This window comes from Zootoca vivipara, chromosome 14, assembly GCF_965207765.1.
Source record: "Zootoca vivipara chromosome 14, rZooViv2.hap1.1, whole genome shotgun sequence".
NCBI lineage: Eukaryota > Metazoa > Chordata > Lepidosauria > Squamata > Lacertidae > Zootoca > Zootoca vivipara.
Window position 1 is genome coordinate 38,109,130 of NC_142597.1, and position 17,867 is coordinate 38,126,996.

General features: G+C 45.1%; 1 protein-coding gene across 1 annotated transcript in view; it reads left to right on the top strand.

Moving 5' to 3' along the window:
- The window catches only part of KSR1 (kinase suppressor of ras 1), a 36,779-nt gene extending 21,356 nt beyond the window's left edge, over positions 1-15,423 (top strand). Inside the window, exons 6-19 of the mRNA XM_088657553.1 lie at positions 220-303; positions 1,059-1,120; positions 1,272-1,378; positions 1,906-2,074; positions 2,546-2,587; positions 3,886-3,940; positions 4,523-4,571; positions 6,685-7,070; positions 8,035-8,131; positions 8,827-8,960; positions 10,185-10,316; positions 10,671-10,806; positions 11,763-11,896; positions 15,304-15,423. Of these exons, the coding sequence (XP_088513679.1) occupies positions 220-303; positions 1,059-1,120; positions 1,272-1,378; positions 1,906-2,074; positions 2,546-2,587; positions 3,886-3,940; positions 4,523-4,571; positions 6,685-7,070; positions 8,035-8,131; positions 8,827-8,960; positions 10,185-10,316; positions 10,671-10,806; positions 11,763-11,896; positions 15,304-15,382 (1,666 nt within the window). The 3' untranslated portion in view covers positions 15,383-15,423. The remainder of the gene's footprint in view (positions 1-219; positions 304-1,058; positions 1,121-1,271; positions 1,379-1,905; positions 2,075-2,545; positions 2,588-3,885; positions 3,941-4,522; positions 4,572-6,684; positions 7,071-8,034; positions 8,132-8,826; positions 8,961-10,184; positions 10,317-10,670; positions 10,807-11,762; positions 11,897-15,303) is intronic.
- The last annotated feature ends 2,444 nt before the right edge of the window (positions 15,424-17,867 follow it).

Sequence of the window (17,867 nt, forward strand, 5' to 3'; positions counted from 1 at the left end):
TGCTATGACCTCTGCTTGATAACATGGCTCTAAAATGCTTTCTGGGGCATGATACTGGTGGGGTAGAGGGCAGATAGGAATGAACCATTCCCCGGTGGAATATAACCACGTGAAATTCACAAATATGGCTCTCTTCTTCTTTTTTTCTGATAATACATTTTTTAAAAACCTTCCTCTCCTTTGTGTCTTCTTTGTCTTGGCTTGCTTCCTCTCGTCCAGATTCTCCGCAAAGTCATGGCTTTCTCAGGTCTGCCAGGTGTGTCAGAAAAGCATGATGTTTGGCGTGAAGTGCAAACACTGCAGGTAAGTGTGCGATGAGGACCTTCCCACTTCACCAACAGTTGTGGGCCAGTGTACCTGCGAGGCAATTCAGCTGTCATAACCCAAGATGGTAGTGGGCTGGTCACTGTTTCTTAGGCTAACTTGGCTCACAGGGTTGTTGTGAGGATAAAATTGAGAGAGAGGGAACTGCATACAGCCCCCCCCCCCGAGCTCCTTGGAAGAAAGGTGGGCAATAAATGCAATTATGTAAATGAAATTTGGCATTCCAGTTCAAAGGAATTTGACTGTAGGCTTCCTTTCTTTCATTTTTATTCCAGAGCCCAGGGTGACATACTTGACTCTACCCACTAATCGTTTTATCACCCCCTGCTAATTTTACCCGCACAACAATCCTGGGAGAGAGTGACTGGCCCAAAGTCACCCAGTGAGTTTCTTGCTCAAGTGAGGACATGAATCGGGACTAGATGGTTGGACTAGATGACCCTCGTGGTCCCTTCCAACCTTACAATTACAGGCAACCCCTGATTTGCACAGTGGTTGTGTTCCATGTCATTGTGCACTTGCATGAAATCACATGCCATTGAAACACCCCATTCTGTGCCCCCCCACTGCAGTGCTCTGTCCTTGTTCTGCCCTTTAGTGACATCTTTTAGGATGTTTCCGGGTTCTGCACTGTGCACATGTACACAGTTACACACATATCAGTCACGTCTAGAACAGCGGATGCCTGTATATAATGTTATATAACCTCTAATGCACCTTTTTCTTGTTTGCAGATTAAAGTGTCATAACAAATGCACGAAAGAAGCCCCACCTTGTAGAATATCTTTCTTACCCAGTAAGTGTGAGGTTTTTTAAATTGAGTATTTCCCCACCCCCATTTCTTCCCTCCCGAAGCTAACTTGTCAACTTGGGGTTGTTGCAATAACAAGAAATGGAGATAAATTGTTTCCTTTTCTTCCCTTTTCTCTTCCACCCATCCTCAATAGTACCCCGATTAAGGCGGACAGAGTCTGTCCCTTCTGACATCAATAACCCGGTGGACCGACCATCAGAGCCACAGTTTGGGACTCTTCCAAAAGCTCTAACTAAAAAGGTACTGGGCTTACAAAAAGGGTGCGAAGCCCAGCAGAAGACCCCCAGAAGAGGATTGCACCCCCGTGACTGGCCAAAAATAAAACACAGAATGAGGCTGCATTCATAGGCACATTTACCTAGGGCTAAATCTCATTGAACTTAGCAGATTTCACTTCAGAGTTATTTGTTTTGTTTGAATTAATTGCTTATTAGAAATCTGGCGTAGAGTAGAAACAAACTTTGCATAGCTGGAAGCCAGTTATAATTTATTTGCTTAAAACATCTGCTTCCTTGGGTGCATATCTGAATTACAGTAAATTTAGTTTGTAAAACTTCCTATTTTGTTTTCTAGTAAATGCTTGGCACTATGATAAATATTGCGTTTTATATTTAACAAGTATTTAATTAATGTGTATGCGATGTGCTCCTCCTGGTTCTTCCCCTGTTTCTGTGAGCTTTATAACCTTTTATAAGTGATGGAAAACATTCTGGCTGAATCAGAGCAATTAAGGCTCATGATTTCTGCCTTCTCTTGGCCGTTTCCAGGACCACCCGCCAGCAATTAACCACCTCGACTCCAGCAGCAACCCATCTTCCACGACCTCCTCCACACCGTCTTCCCCAGCCCCCTTCCCATCTTCCAACCCCCCCAGTGCAACGCCACCCCCAAACCCGTCTCCCATGGGCCAGCGGGACAGCCGGTTCAACTTCCCAGGTAAATTTGTGGTTTTCTTCTTTGGGACCAGGGTGGTAGAGCAGGGGATGCTTGGAGCAGAGCCGCCCCTACCATTAGGTTAAGTTGTTTCACTTTTAATGCCTGGGAAGGGAAGCTACACCAGTAGGTTTATCCACCTCTGGGGCCATGCACCTTGATTTGGAAGGGTGTCATTTGCTATAAATGGCAGTTAAATCAAGTTTTGCACTGTTCTTCTGAATGTGAACGGAGGTGATGCATTCTCCAACCCAGCTTTAATCTTTCCAAAAATGCATGCATTCAAATGCACCCGCCTTGCCTGTTTTGTTTTGTTTTACAATTTACTAATGATGAACTTGAATTAATTCACTGAATTTATGGGGGCACTTGCTGACATGGTTTTCTCACATGCTAATCTCTTGTGATTTTTTTTTTTTTTTACATTTTGTTTTGCTGTCCTCTCCTCCCTTTCCTTCTTCCTTTTAAAAAAAGCTGCCTACTACATTCAGCATAGACAACAGTTTATCTTCCCAGGTGAGTTCTTCTGCTTCTAACTGGCTGGTTCCATTTCTTCTAACGCTCCTGTTTCCCCCTCACTCTCAGAAATGGGAGTGGGCTTAGGGCGAAGTGACTTAACTTCCTTCTGCATGATGTGTCAACATTCTTGCCCTGCTTGCATGAACAAATTGGAACATTTCCTTTCCCCTGCTGTGCCAATGTTGTTTAAACAGCACAGAAAGTGCTGATGGGTGCAAACCAACAACTAGTATTATTATTATTGATCTCCTTCAATGGAATTGTTTCAAGGCGATGTAAAATAAAAACTCTGATTTACTGCTGTGGTGGCAAACATGGGGCTCTCTGGATATTGTTGGACTCTAATTCCTGTGGCCTGTGATCAAGGATGATGGGAGCTGTAGTCCACAAAGAGCCAACGGAAGCAGCACAACAATATCTTGTTTGGTGCTGCCAGAGTGGTGAGTTTTGTATAAAACACCAAAGCAGATGTAATAGTGGACAGGCGCAGCAGAGAGATGATGGCATTATGGTAGGGCACAGATTTTGTGGATTTGGAGGTCCCAGGTCTGATCCCAGATTTTTCCAGATTAAAAGCGACATTAAGGATGTGATGAGAAAGACCTCTTCTTGCAAACTTGGAGGGGCACTGTTAGATAAACCAGGGGTCAGCAAACTTTTTCAGCAGACATTCCCTCAGACATTGTGGGGGGCTGGACTATATTTTTTTTGGGGGGGGAATGAACGAATTCCTATGCCCCACAAATAACCCAGAGATGCGTTCTAAATAAAAGCACACATTCTGCTCATGTAAAAACTACAGGCAGGCCCCACAAATAACCCAGAGATGCATTTTAAATAAAAGGGCACATTCTACTCATGCAAAAACACGCTCATTCCCAGACCATCAGACCATCAGAGGGCTGGATTTAGAAGGCGATTAGGCCAGATCACATAAATGTGTAACAGGCCGCATGGGAATGTACCACTTCAGTTTGCAGCTGAGGGGCAAGGAGAGAACTGTTTATTGAAGTGTTTCCCTGCACTGCATGTAGAAAGCACACACATCAGGAAGAGAGATTTTAACCTAGATTTCTACAAGGTTATGTAGTAGATTTGATTCCCCATCAGTCTGAAGTCGTACAGTCCAGGATTGCTACAGACTGTGATTCTTCTGAATGTGTATATTGGGTCTTTAGTTCTATGTGACTAGGTACTTATTGGGTGAATGTTACTGCAGCTGTGAAAAGCAAAATGACGACAACCTTGAACTGCAAACATCAATTTCTTTTTTCATATATTGCTCTTTTCTGTAGAAATTCCCAACACCCCCCAAGTAACGCAACCTTCGGAAACTACTGAAAGCACTAAGTAAGTCGGTTAGTCTTTCTCTCTCTCTCTTTCTCCTTCTAACAATTCTATTTCGACAGGAGGATCAACTAATAAACATGATGGTTTATTCTCACTGTCCAACAGGTGTGGTGCTGTTCCAGCCAACTAGATGTGCCCTTCTCATTGATACTCCATTCCGTCCCCCTGCCCAGTTTTCCATTTTTCTTTTCCAGTCGACGTTCACTATTCTGTGGTTACTGAGCATGGTCAGCCCTCACTGGGTTGTTGTTGTTTTTTTAATCATTTAATGCCAGTGTCAGGGTTCCACCACCATCAGGCTTGCTGACATAATCATGTGACTATTAGACAAAAATGCATATATAAAAATATGTACAGCAGGATAAATTTACACTAAAATGCTGGCAATTTTTTGGGAAGACTAACAAAAAAATCACAAACCGATGTGGTGAACTGAACCTAAGGCAGGAAAATGAAAGAATATACATTGACATAGTTTCCCATCTCTACCTGAACCTCAGTCATTGGGCCATCATAACTCTCAATCATTTGTGCCATCTTGCATTGTCAACTCTCTCATTTCCCTTTTTCTCTGTCAAATAGTGCTGATGAGCACCTAGAGACGGACGGGGTTGAAGAACGTGATGTGGAGGTAAATTTCCATTTGTTGAGGGTCTTTCTTTTTGAGGAGTGAAATTACTAATTTGTATAGCTTGGATCACCAACCTTTTTGGACCCATAGGCACCCACACCCACCCTGCAACTGAGCGCACACATAGCAGCTTATTCTGTTGGCTACACGGGAATGCTTCTGTTGTTCTCCAGGGGGTGCTCCTCTGGAGCCTCAGTCTCAGGAGGTTAAAGCCTTTCCCTGAAACACTTATCCAAGAAGGTCGGATTCAAGGTGCAGTGTTGTCTCTACAAGCCAAGGTCAAGCACAGTCATTCTAGGCCCAAAACACGACCCAGAGGCTACGTCAGGCCACAGTGCAAGGTTGATTAGCACAGGGTGTTCAGGCAAGGTGCACCTCAGCAAGGCAGTGGAGTCAGGAACAAGGAGTCAGAGACTTATGCGGGTGCCTGGTCCATCCCAGTGCCTCTCTACAAATCTGTGGTGCAACCACACTTGAAATACTGTTTACAGTTCTGCTTGCCTCAGCTGAAAAAGGATATTGTGGAGTTGGAAAAGGTTCAGAAAAGGTTCAAAATTATCATTTCATTTCACTTTTAATTTGTATACTGCCTTTCTATATTACTATACACAAGGTGTTTTTACAGTAACAACAACAACAACAACAAGACCTTTATTGTCATTGTACAACCTGTGTACAATGAAATTAAATAAGCTTTCCCCCCCAAACACTCAATCTCTTATTGAACAACACACTACCTCGCAAGTCAATTTCGCGATGTTATTTTTCGTTCAACAGCCTAACAGCCCATGGATAGAAGCTATTTTTTAGCCTGTTGGTACGGCTGATTATACTTCTATATCTCCTGCCCGAGGGTAGAAGATTCAAGAGGTGATGGCCGGGGTGTGAGTCATCCCTGAGAATTTTTCTCGCTCGCCTAAGGCAACGATCCCTTGCGATGTCATCTAGCGGACTCAAGGGACAACCCATGATATCATGTGCTGTGTTCACCACCCTCTGTAGAGACTTTCTGTCCAATGCTGGCTGTTAGGCCAGCATACCACACTGTGATACAATGTGACAGGACACTTTCTATTGTGGACCGGTAAAAGGAGTTCATCAACATAAACAACAAAGAACGCATACCATATAATGAATACAAAAACAAAACATAACTTTAAAATGGAACGGCTTATATCAAATAAAGTAATATTCAGTAATCTATTAGAATATAACGGTACACAATAAAATTAACTCCCAAAACATCAGAAAATAATTAAACAGAAATTCGCCTATTAACCATTGCAATGAGTAATTGCTAAACTGTGAGAAATAAAAATAACTGCAAGCCACAATGCATAAAATACCGCAATACATACAAAATCATGTAAAGGGGTCAAAATGAGAAACAAAGATGCACAACATATGAAATTATTTAATTATATAAGGCGATGGAGAAACTCACTGATGAGGAAAGGTGGTAGGAACTGGGACTCTTTAGTTAAGAGACAAAGCGAGTAAGAGGTGACATGATAGCCTATAAAATGATGCACGGCAAGCAGAGAGCGAACAGAAAAAAGTTCTCCCCCAACCTCTCTCTCAATGCTAGAACTGCATTCAAGATAAACGTCGGAAGATTCAGGACAGACAAAAGAAGGGACTTATCTTCCACTATTAAACTACTGAATTTGCTTCCACAAAAGGCAGCGATAGTCATCAGCGTGAATCCTTTAAAAGAGGATTACACAATTTTTTGGAGGATAAGACTATTCGTTGCCGCTGACCAACATGGCTATACCCTGCTTCCACTGCCAGAGGCTACATGCTTCTGAATTCCAGTTTCTGAAAACCACAGGAGGGAAAAGTTGCTCAGGTCCGGCTTGCAGGCTTCCCACAAACATCTGTTTGGCCACTGTGAGAACAGGATGCTGGACTAGATGAGCCATTGGCCTGATCCAGCAGGGGTCTTCTTATGTCCTTAATGCAAGGTGTTAGGGGGTGTGCGTGTGTATGCATGTGTCCAAGGGTATTGGAGATTTGGCCATGCTGAAGTGGGAAACAAGGTCTGGGGATGGAGGGTGTGGCAGGCCAGGACTCTGTATCTGATACTCCCATCACTCATTTCTTTCCCAAGCATGTGGAAGACCAAGAACAGAACAAATCGGAAGCCGAGGACGATGAAGATGAGGTTGACGACCTGCCGAAGCGGCGAGACCGCTGGCGGCGAGGGGTGATGTGCCGGAATGTCAGCCAGACCAGTGTCTACTTGCAGGAATGGGACATCCCCTTTGAGCAGATCAAGCTGGGCGACCCCATTGGCCAAGGGCGGTGGGGCAAGGTCTACCGGGGGAAATGGCACGGGGAGGTGGCCATCCGGTTGCTGGAAATCGATGGGAACAATCAGGACCACCTGAAACTGTTCAAGAAGGAGGTGATGAACTACAGACAAACCAGACATGAGAATGTGGTGCTTTTCATGGGGGCCTGCATGAACCCCCCTCACCTAGCAATCATTACTAGGTAAGCACCTTGATATTTTTAAATTTATTTATTTATTTATTTATTTATTGTTATTTTGGCACTAAAAAAAAAGAAAATAGATCTGCTAGGGCTTTGTTAGTTCAACAGTTCCAAACTGCATATCGAAGGTGTGGCTGCTGGCCTCATCTTTTACTTTCCAAAGTGTCCCATCTAAAGTTTATCTGAAAAGAATAATATTGAGCAATAAGCAATAACTTTGTAAGCTACCATTAACCGAACAATCCACAAATTTCATGAATAGGAAGAAGAGGTGGATGATCCTCTAAAGCCCAAGGATGCGTGTATTGAGGCTAATGAAATTGCATAGAGGGATTTCAGAACTGCTATTGCATTTTTGAGGGGAGCATTGCTTTATCTTTGATGAGAATCTTACAGAATTTTCATGGGATCATTTTTTAATTTTTTTTAAGTTTTCAATTTGTGCTGGGGTTGTGTACTGGTGCTCTGTTGATTATATTGCATGCTCCTTTGAGTTTCTTGTTTGATTGTGTGTATGTTTGTTAGATACAATTTTGATTTAATTTGGTGTAGTTTTGATATTTGGTTGCCTCTTTTTATTATGAGCTGCTCTGTGTGCTTGCTATTAGGTGGAATAACAATTTTAAAATAGGAATCAGTGCATTGTTTGTTCGAAAAACAAACTCTGGAGATCCTGATTGGCAGTTATGCTTTTGACCAAGGTTGCAAACCAGCCCCTAACCTCAGTTGCAAGCACTGGTTTGAAGACAACCACGTATAGTTCTGACAATTATCATGCTGCATCATTTATACCCTTGGACTCTGTCTTCTTACCTGCCTACCTATGGATCTGTAGCTTTTGTCAGCCTGTTTGTGGTGGGATAGTATGAAGTGGACATAAGCATTCCTTATATCATTTACTCATCACAAAACAGTTCTGATTTTTCTTCTTCTTAACCCATTTGTCTACCCACATCTGCCTTAGCTTCTGCAAAGGAAGAACGCTTCATTCGTTTGTAAGAGATCCCAAGATATCTTTGGATATTAACAAGACCAGGCAGATCGCCCAGGAGATCATTAAGGTAAGAAGCATTTTGCGTAAAATTGTTAAGGTAATAATTAGGATAGGGAACCATTTTTTCCCTGTTGAAAACATGAATTGGGGGCTGGAGCTAATGGGGGCTGGAGCCACTGCTCTGCCTTTCTGCCCCTCCCTCTTTTGTTTCTCTTGTAAACATTTGAACAGGGATGGAGGACATCTGTGTATCTCCAGACATTCTCCCATCCACCCCAGCCAATATGGTCAATGGTAGTGGATAATGGGAGTTGTGGTTCAGCAACACCTGAAGGCCACTGGTTGCCCATCCTGGATCTAAAACATTGACTGCCAATACTGCTTTTGGCATTGGAACTTGAAGGTTAAGTTTCTCTTTCAGGGGTTCAGGCAAGGACATCTTTAAACAACTGGCTTTCTTTTGCCCGCAAATGACTGATATAAACTGTATAGGGCAACAAAGCAAGTGATATTTGCTGTGGGCTAGTAACTTGGGGAGATTCATTTCAAGGCTGTGTTATTTCCCCATAGCATAGGAGCCCACTTTGTCTCCTTCTACAGTATAGGTGACAGGTGCGTGCAAGATGAGCAGAAAGAGAAGGAAATGTTATATAAAGCGGGGGGGGGGGGCTAGGAGTGGACGCAGCAGGGGCTTGACCGGGTAACATGCCAAGGAATGCAGATCTGCCTGCAAAAAAGGCTAATATACTGATTGTTTTCCAGGGCATGGGGTATCTCCACGCAAAAGGGATTGTGCATAAAGATCTCAAGTCGAAGAACGTTTTCTATGAAAACGGAAAAGTTGTGATCACAGACTTTGGTCTGTTCGGGATTTCTGGTGTGGTTCAGGAGGGAAGGTAAGTCTTCTTTTGCTACCTCTTTTCTCCATTCACTTCTATGTGAACCATGAATTGAACGTGGGACCTTCTGCCACTGAGTTATGGCGCCTATAGAAGCCCCACCCTCCTGCATTTCATCTTATTTATTTATCTTGTTCCATTGAGTTATCCACTCCTTTGAGTTCCCAAGTTGTGTTGGCCTTGTAGAGTACAGTGGAACCTCGTGTTACGGATGGGATCCATTCCGGAGGCCCGTCCATAACACAGAACTGATGCAAGCCGAAGCACCGCGTCTGCGCACGCATGCGGCACAATTTATTGCTTCTGCGCATGCGCGAGCGGCGAAACCCAGAAGTAACCTGTTCCAGTACTTCTGGGTTGCCGTGGGACGCAACACGAAAACACGTAACCTGAAGTGGACACGACATGAGGTATGACTGTACTGGCTTGGATCCAGTGCTAGCCCCGCTCAGGGTAGACCTGCCGAAATGGGTTCGCTCATTTTAATGGGTCTGCACCGCCACCGGCAGCAAGACAGGAGCAGTAGCCAGGTCAGCTGCAAAGCAGATAAAACTTTTGTTGCCATCTTCCTGCTTTGCTTTGCTTTGCTGCTGCATCCCCCTGAAGGGAGAGGAGAGATGCCAGACCATCCCTGGAGGACGCACCCACCACTGATTTATAACACTGACCTTGACCCCAGATTTCTGGGTGGGGTGGAAAGGTTAACTAGTGGGGGAAATGCTGGTTCAATGGGGATGATTTTTGGACTAGAGGGAGTTTGAGGTTTTGCTTATTTGCTAATTGTGGGGTTAGAGTATTGCTTTGCTTATTGTTTTGAGTATTGTAAATGTTGTTTACTACTGGCATGTCCCGTCCCCCCGCATGGATGTTATATGAAATATTCATGTTTTATATCAGGCATCCCCAAACTGCGGCCCTCCAGATGTTTTGGCCTACAACTCCCATGATCCCTAGCTAACAGGACCAGTGGTCAGTGATGATGGGAATTGTAGTCCAAAACATCTGGAGGGCCGAAGTTTGGGGATGCCTGTTTTATATGATGCACACCCCCTTTCCCTATAGTATTGTGTATTGTATAACTGTTTTCATTTTGTTGTAAGGAACTTGGAAACCTTTGGGTGACAAGTGACTAATAAGTTTAATAAATGAAACTAAATGCTCTGAGTAGAACTTTGCTGGGTACATCACCAAGTCCAGTAACGCTCCCCTTTCTGACACCAGGCGTGAGAACGAACTGAAACTGCCCCACGACTGGTTGTGCTACCTGGCTCCAGAGATCGTGCGCGAGATGGCTCCCGGGAAGGATGAGGATAAGCTCCCTTTTTCCAAGGCAGCTGACGTCTATGCTTTTGGGTAAGTGTGAACATCAGTAAATGCTGATTGGTTAAAAAGGAGAAATTTCGTATTGCAAAGGCCTGCCTAAACAGCCCAGTTTTCCAAAGATGCACCCGAAAGAAGGGAGGGATGGTTTCTGCTGAACTTCAACTGGCAGGGAGTTCTGCAGGGAAGGGGCTGCCACATGAAGTTCTTGGTGATGTGTCTGTTGTTGGACCCTGGCAGTGATAAACTTTTGGCTCTCAATAGTAACTTTTCAGTTTAAGTGAGAATACTGCAAGATCTTGGGGACATAATCCTTGGAGGAAGGGCAAAGATGTACATTGATATGTTTCCTGTTTTAACTTTTCAAAACCTCTCTTTGCCTCTCAGGACCGTGTGGTATGAGCTCCAAGCCAGAGAGTGGCCCTTTAAGAGCCAGCCAGCCGAGGCGTTGATCTGGCAGATTGGGAGTGGCGAAGGCATGAAGCAGGTCCTCTCCACAAGCAGCTTGGGGAAAGAAGTTGGAGTAAGTGGACAGGGGATTCTTCCGTTGGCAGCTGTGCTTAGTACATTAACCGCCCGGGGCAGGCCCAAACGTTAGGCAGAGTGACGGGATCTCAGATGTCGGGAAGGGGGATAGCAGTGCTGTGTTCCAGAGGGCAGGCCTGCCTCGTGCCTCCTTAGCTAGCCCGCCATGTGCTGGAGGATGCTGTCCAGCCTCCATTGTGGGAGAAGCACCATCTTGTCCTTTGCTTCGGTCCCCAAAATGTCTTGGTCCGGTGGCGTGGGATGATGGGAGTTGTAGTTTAACAACACAGGAAACTGCCTTATACCGAGTCAGACTACAGGTATTGGCCCATCTGAGTTGAGATTGTCTACTGTGGCTAGCATTCATTGGCTCTCCAGAGTTTCAGGCACGATTGAACCTGGGTGCTCTATCACTAAGCTGTGGTCCTTCCCAAACAGCTGGAGGGCTATAGGTTTCCCACACCTGCTACACACCCGCCTTCAGACCACATCTCTGTGCAGAACCAAGCCTAAAGTAGCTGGGAGCAACCTCGGCACCTGCAATCTGGTTGCTCCAGAAGCCGAGATGGTAGCTAAAACATCCTCCCCTATCACAACAACCCATGAAAGCAACCCCAAAGGATCCTGGGAGCTGTAGTTAAGTGTGCTGAGAGTTGCTAGGAGACCCCCATTCCAGTCACAGTTCCCAGAGTTCCCTGAGAAGGTGGCTGGATTGTTAAACCACTCTGGGAATCGTAGCTTGATGAGGGGAAACTCAATTGCCTCTGGAGCCAAGATTGAAGCTTAAAACTCCTTGTTATAACAACCCATGAAAGCTGCCTTTAGAGTGCTCCTCAGTCTGGTCATTTTTCTCCCTGAGCTGCTTTTCAAAAACATGCCTAGCCTTGCGACATCCCCTTTCAAGCTGAAGTCAGTAACACAACTGCCTGTTAAAATGCAATGCTGTCTTTTTAGGAAATTCTCTCTGCGTGTTGGTCTTTCGACGTCGGTGAGCGTCCCAGCTTCACTCTCTTGATGGAAATGCTTGAAAAACTGCCAAAACTCAACCGGAGGCTCTCTCATCCGGGACATTTCTGGAAATCAGCCGAGTACGTATTGCCCTGTGTCCGCTTGCCTCTAAGCTGCTTCCAGAAATCGCAGTTGATTATGCTGGCTGGGGACCAAATATTTGCAATGGGGCGAAAGTTTCTGTAGGTTTGTGCATATCTGCATTTAACACACTAACACTGCAGGCCCATGTGTCTTTAGTGTACCCACTGGTACGTCACAAAGTTGTGAGTAAGCTTCTACATGGTAAACCATGGTTTGCAGGGAGAGCTAACAAGGCGGCCTCCAGAAATTGTTGAACTCCCAGTTCCCATCACACCCCTGCTGGCTGGGGCTGATGGGAAATGTAGTCCAACTTTTTTAGAGGGTGCCATTTTGGCTCCCTCTACAAGCCATGGTTTACTGTGTTTGAGCTGATCACCCTTGGCACGGCTGCACACTTGACATAAATCTAAAGCATACAACTTCCCACAAATAATTCTGGGAACTGTATTTTGTTAAGGGTGCTGGGAACCATAGTTCTGTGAGGGGCAAATTACAGCTCCCAGGATTCTTTGGGAGAAGTCACTTGCTTTAAATCTATGGTGTGTACACTGCCAAAGTCCTGCCCACTGCCAAGGAGAACAGCTAAGCTCCCCTGGATCCTAACTTCTCGCTACCTCTGTGAGTTGGACTCCTTGTTAGGTTACCAGCTGCCCCTCCTGAGTTCACTTGTGGGTTCAGAGGGGCATATACGCGTGTGGTAATTCAGCACACACCTAGACCACAAAGGTTTTGCTTTCAAACAGCTGCACTACCCCTACCCTCAACCAGAGAAATTTTGGGGGGGGGGAATTAAGTCGCAGACAGGAAACGAGCTGTTCCAATCTCTGCTTAAAGATACAGGCATCATTCTGCTGTGTGTTGGGATCACAGGAAGCCGGCTTATGCTGAGTCAGAGCCTGAGTCCATCTTGCTCAGTGTTTTCTGCACTGACTGGCAGCAGTTCTCTCGGGTCTCATGCAATGCAGGGGACATTCCCCGTCCTACCCGGGTGCAAAGCAGATCCTGTACCACAGAGCCCTTCAAAGCTAGCTCTGCTGTATGGCTGAGTTTTTAACGGTGAACTAACGCTCCTTCTCTTGTCTTTCTCCCTTTGCCTTTCACCTCCTTCCTTATAGGATGTAGCTACTGGTGCAATAGTTGGGTTCTGCCTTGCATGCTTCCTTGTCTCCTAACCCACTCAGCAACTTGGACAACTGCTCTAAATGTGTGCACGCAAGCTCACACACACCCCACACATGCTGCCGGTTTTTGATCCTTGGATGCCCCTGCTGCTTCTACGAATTCCTTTTTCCTGCCTCTTCTCTTGGTGTGGGCTGCTGTAACTTGAAATAACCATTCCTGTCTGCAAGAACTGTGGCATTCTACTAACACCTGGTCCAGATTAACCCTTCTTCTGAACCGTTTTCAGCGGCTGTGGCACTTGTCACCTCGCCTCTTCCTGTCCTGGCCTCCTCCTCCTCCCTCTATAGACTTGTCCCCAGTGGTTATTTCTCTGAACTTTTACCAACCAGCATCTCAAGCAAGTTCGTAAGCAAACACCCAAACCAACCAAGCAGCGTTGCATGCTTCTCCTTTTTCTGGGGTGAGAGGGGCTTTAAGGAAATTAATAAATCCATCTGTGCATTTTTGGGGCTGGCCAGCAGCAGCAGATTTGCAAACTGCTTTCAAGTCTGTTAAGTTACAGCTTCAGTTGGAATAATTCTTGATGTGCATATTTCCCCCTCCCTCCCTATGAGAGATGGGTTAAAAACAAGAGCGTTTTCAATCCGTTAATGTTTAATCGTTTAAATCTGTGTAAATTCACGCAGGAGCAAAGATAGCTGTCTTGAAGACTGCAACTGTTTTTCTTCTGTTTTTCTTTCTGTTTATCATTTCGATCTGCCTCTTGCCTTTCTGGCTTTTCTGAGAGAAGGCAGTTTTTAACAAGTTATTTGTATTAAAAAATAATTAAAAATAAATAAGGACTTAAATAAAAACAACAACCGCTGCCTGGTTAATCTTCTGCAGGCAGTTTTTAACTGACCAAATTCATGTCGGTGCAGTAGCTCCTAGTTCATTTAAAAAAGTTCCTAATCCCATTTGTGTGTTTGAGGCAGCGTTCAACAGGTGTCAGCATTGTGGGGCATGCTATTGCTTGTGTTTCTGCTTGTCCCTTGTCCCTTCAAGGTGCAGCAGTGGGAAATCTGACTTAAGAGCAAAACTCAGAGAGGCATCTCACCCATGACATTTTTCCTCCCCCCCCCCCCAAGAGATGAGCTCAAGGGCAAGAAAGCCAGTGATCCGCTAGAAATTTGATTCCATTTTCACTTGCAAGCAGAGTGGAACTTTTGGAAACAATAGGCAAACTGAAACTCAATCTCCATTTGAAATATACATATCCTTCCTCTCCAGCCCCCTAAAAACCCCTTCTGGGTGAGTTCTCCTTCTCAGGAGGCCATGGCTGAACTTCTCTCCTTGGATTTGGAGGTGGGCCTGGTTCAGTTGACTTCCTGCCTTTCAAGCAGAGGTTGCATGACCATCTGTCATGAATGCTTTAGCTGAGATTCCTGCATTGTGCAGGCGCTTGGAATAGACAACTCTTTGGGTCCCTTCCAGCTCTACAATTCTATGATTTGGCAGAGGAAATTCTCCTGCTATTCCTTTTCTAGACAGGAGAGTATGGCCCCCAGCTTTGTAGTAGCAGAGCCAGTGAACTTTCTGTTTTCCTCCTCAGATAGGGTGGTCCGAAAGGGACAAATAGGGTGGGAGATCTTGTCCAAGCTTCAGTGCTTTACAGATTTTCATTGGACCTGGGTAGGGAACTAGCAGACCCTAAGATGTTGCTGAACTTACAAGCCCCCCCCCCCCTTATCCTGAGCTAGCTACAGTGATGGGAGATGAGAGTGCAGCAACATCTGGAGGGCAGGAGAGCCTCCTTAGGGTTCGTGTCCAAGTAAACTAATGTGGAAGGGGAGCAATTTAGGGAAGCGAAATTCAGCGGCAGTGTGTCCTGAGCCAGCCCCAAATTACGTTAACTTTCCTGCTCACAGACTGGGTCAGAAACTTGGTGCGTGCAGACTTTTCCTGATCAACATGGCACAGCAAGAGAAACACCTCTCAAGTGACGCTGCATGTTTGTGTGTAAAATAGGTCACGCCCCTCTCCAATGACATATATTTCCATATCAGCAAAATGTCATAGGTGAGGTGCCCCCCCCAATCTTCTCCCCAAGAAGCTTCCTTAAGTTTTACAGTTTCTGCTGTTTTCCTCCCAGACCACTTCAGTGTTTTGTTCTCTTGTGTTAGTACATGGAACCAATTAGCTCATCATCGGCACTTGTTGTTTTTGTACAAGGTCACAAAGTGAAACTGCTTAATTTCCCTTTTTTCCCCACCCCCCCTTTACCCTCCACCTTCCTCTTCAGCATTAACAGTAGCAAAGTTGCCATCCGGTTCGAGCGATTTGCCTTGGGAGATTTGGAATCCAGTAATCAAAAGATATAGCTTGTTGTGTGTTCATGGTCCTCTCTTCATCCCCCCCCCCCGAAAAAAATATATATCTGTGTCACTCACACACCTGGAAGTGATCATCGGAGTTCTCTGCAAAGTTTCCCAAATAATCGAAGGACCACGGGGAGATGCACCCCCTCCCAGGCCCCCAGCGAGATTTCATTTTGACTTTCGTTACTTTTGCTTCTGACATCTCGAGTCAGCATCTTCTTTACTTTAAAAATGTTTACATTCTGATGGACTGTTGTTGTTGTCGTCTTCCCCTTGTGTGAATTGTATTTTTCATGGTTAATAATAAGTGTGATAAAAGGTTTTTTAATCTTAAAAAACAACAACCCATTTCCCCTCTCCCTAAATGTTCAACTGGCACTGTTAAAACAACCTATGAATCTTGGTTTCATCTGTGAAGCAGTGAAGGTTTTCTGTTTTGCCCTGTGGAAATGTTTGATCCGTTCAAAATGAAGTTTGCGCACCCCCTTGGGGCATGTACCGTATACATGCAAAGTGTGAACCGGTTTGGAACTGGTTCAGCCACCTCAGCTTGCTCCCAGAGAATGCTAGGAACCGTTGCTTTTGTGAAGGTGTGCAGAAGGAAATCCCATATTCCCTTTTGAGAAATACACTTTCCGAGCCTAATTTGAAAATGATAGCAGAGGCAGAGTTTGAAAGTGGTTTAAATTTGTGTCGACAATCCCATTGTTTTTGTTTTTTGTTTTTTTAAATTAAGCTTAGCGGCTGCTGAAGCAAAGTGGGATAGATTCTATATATTTCTGGGGAGATCTTCAGGTGTGAAATGTTTATGGCATTCAACGCTGTTTAAATGCAGCGTCAAACCCTGTTTGCTTTCCAGTAGGGGTGGATTCTTCAGAAATATAATGGCATTGGGTGATTGGCAGGTGGGTGGACCTATCAAAACTGCCCCACGAAGGGGTAGCTGCTTTTGAATCAGGCCTGCTGGACAAGAGTCGTGTTCCCCCCCCCTGCCCCCCTGGCATAGAGGGTAGTAGGTGATCATTTTTTACAGCAAGCTTCCTACCTCATGGTTTTCGGGGGAGGTTTGGGTTTCTTTTGGAGGTATGTAGATAGTATCCAAAGAGCTGGAGACACTAGAAGGGAATTGAATAGGACTTTTTTTCTGGAGGGAGCTGTCACTTTCTGCACAGCTACTTGTGTCTCCCCAATAACCACTATTTCTAACCCTTTGAGGCAGAGCTGGTCATTCTGTGGAACTCCATGTGTTTTTGGGTTTCTGGTGTGTACAAGGGGGTTATGGTAAGATTTTTTGTGGGGGGGGGTGGAGAGAGGGGACTTGTTCCAGTGATCCTCTGATGCTTTTGTGTAAGCTGGATGTGGATAGCCCTTAGTACTCCAGATGTTTCTGAATTACAGCTCCCATCAGCCCCAGTAAGCCCAACAGGCAGGAGTGATGGGAGTTATAGTCCAGAAAACCTGGAGGGCCTGTGTACACCTGGTGTAAATGAGACACAATTTCTCATTCCACTCCTTCCAAAGGATCCCAGATGAGGAATGATAGAAGATGGTTGCTGGAGACTGTGTGGGGAGCGGGACAGAGTTATGTCTGTCTGCTGAGGGAAATCTCAAAAGTTTTTGAGGACTTAAAAGTGGTAATTTATTAATGCTGCTGCTTCCCTCTTCCAAAAAAGCAGGGTCTACCCAAGAAGAATCCCCACTAATGGCTCCAATAAGTGCTCAGCCTTTATTGTTATTAAGAGCAATTTCCAAAATATGTAGGCCAAGGCATGGTAATGGGTCAGTCTTCAGGGTTGGTGGCACAAGCATTGTCCAATAGGTCCCTTGTGGCAGGGTAAAGAAATCTCGCAAGGCAGTTGTTTGTCTTGGTCCTGCCATTTTCTTAGAAGACTGTGAAGAAGGGGGGAAAGCTCCCTTGAGGCTTTTTCTGTGTGGTGATAACTTGTTTGGGGTTCGCCCTAACCGTTGACCACACTCCCAAGGGTTGGAGACGGAAGCCTATTTCTGTGGGATAGAACAGTTTTTTGTCTTTTTAAAGAAGACAGACTGAAGAGAGCTTAAATGTGCTACCTTGACACTGAAAGTACTTTTAAAGAAGTACCGTTTATTGAGCGGGGGGAGAGAGAAGAGTTGCTTCTGGTTACTGCGATGCAGTGAAAAGGCAACACCTGCCCAATACACTTGCGCAGTTGTGGCTTCCCCCAAAGAATTCTGGGAACTGTAGTTGGTTTAGGGTGCCGAGAGTTGATAGGAGACCCATTTTCCCCTCACAGAGCTACGGTCCCCATCCCTCTTCCCTGGAAACTCTGGAAATAGTAGCAACTCTCAGCATCCTTAACAGACTACAGCTCTTAGATTTCTTTGAGGGAAGCCATGACAGGTTAAAGTGATGTGAAACTGCTGTCATTGTATAGCGCAGAGGTGCTTAACCCATGGAAGCTATATTGGCTTTGTTGGGTTAACTGTCCCTCTGAGCTCTTCCTCTCTT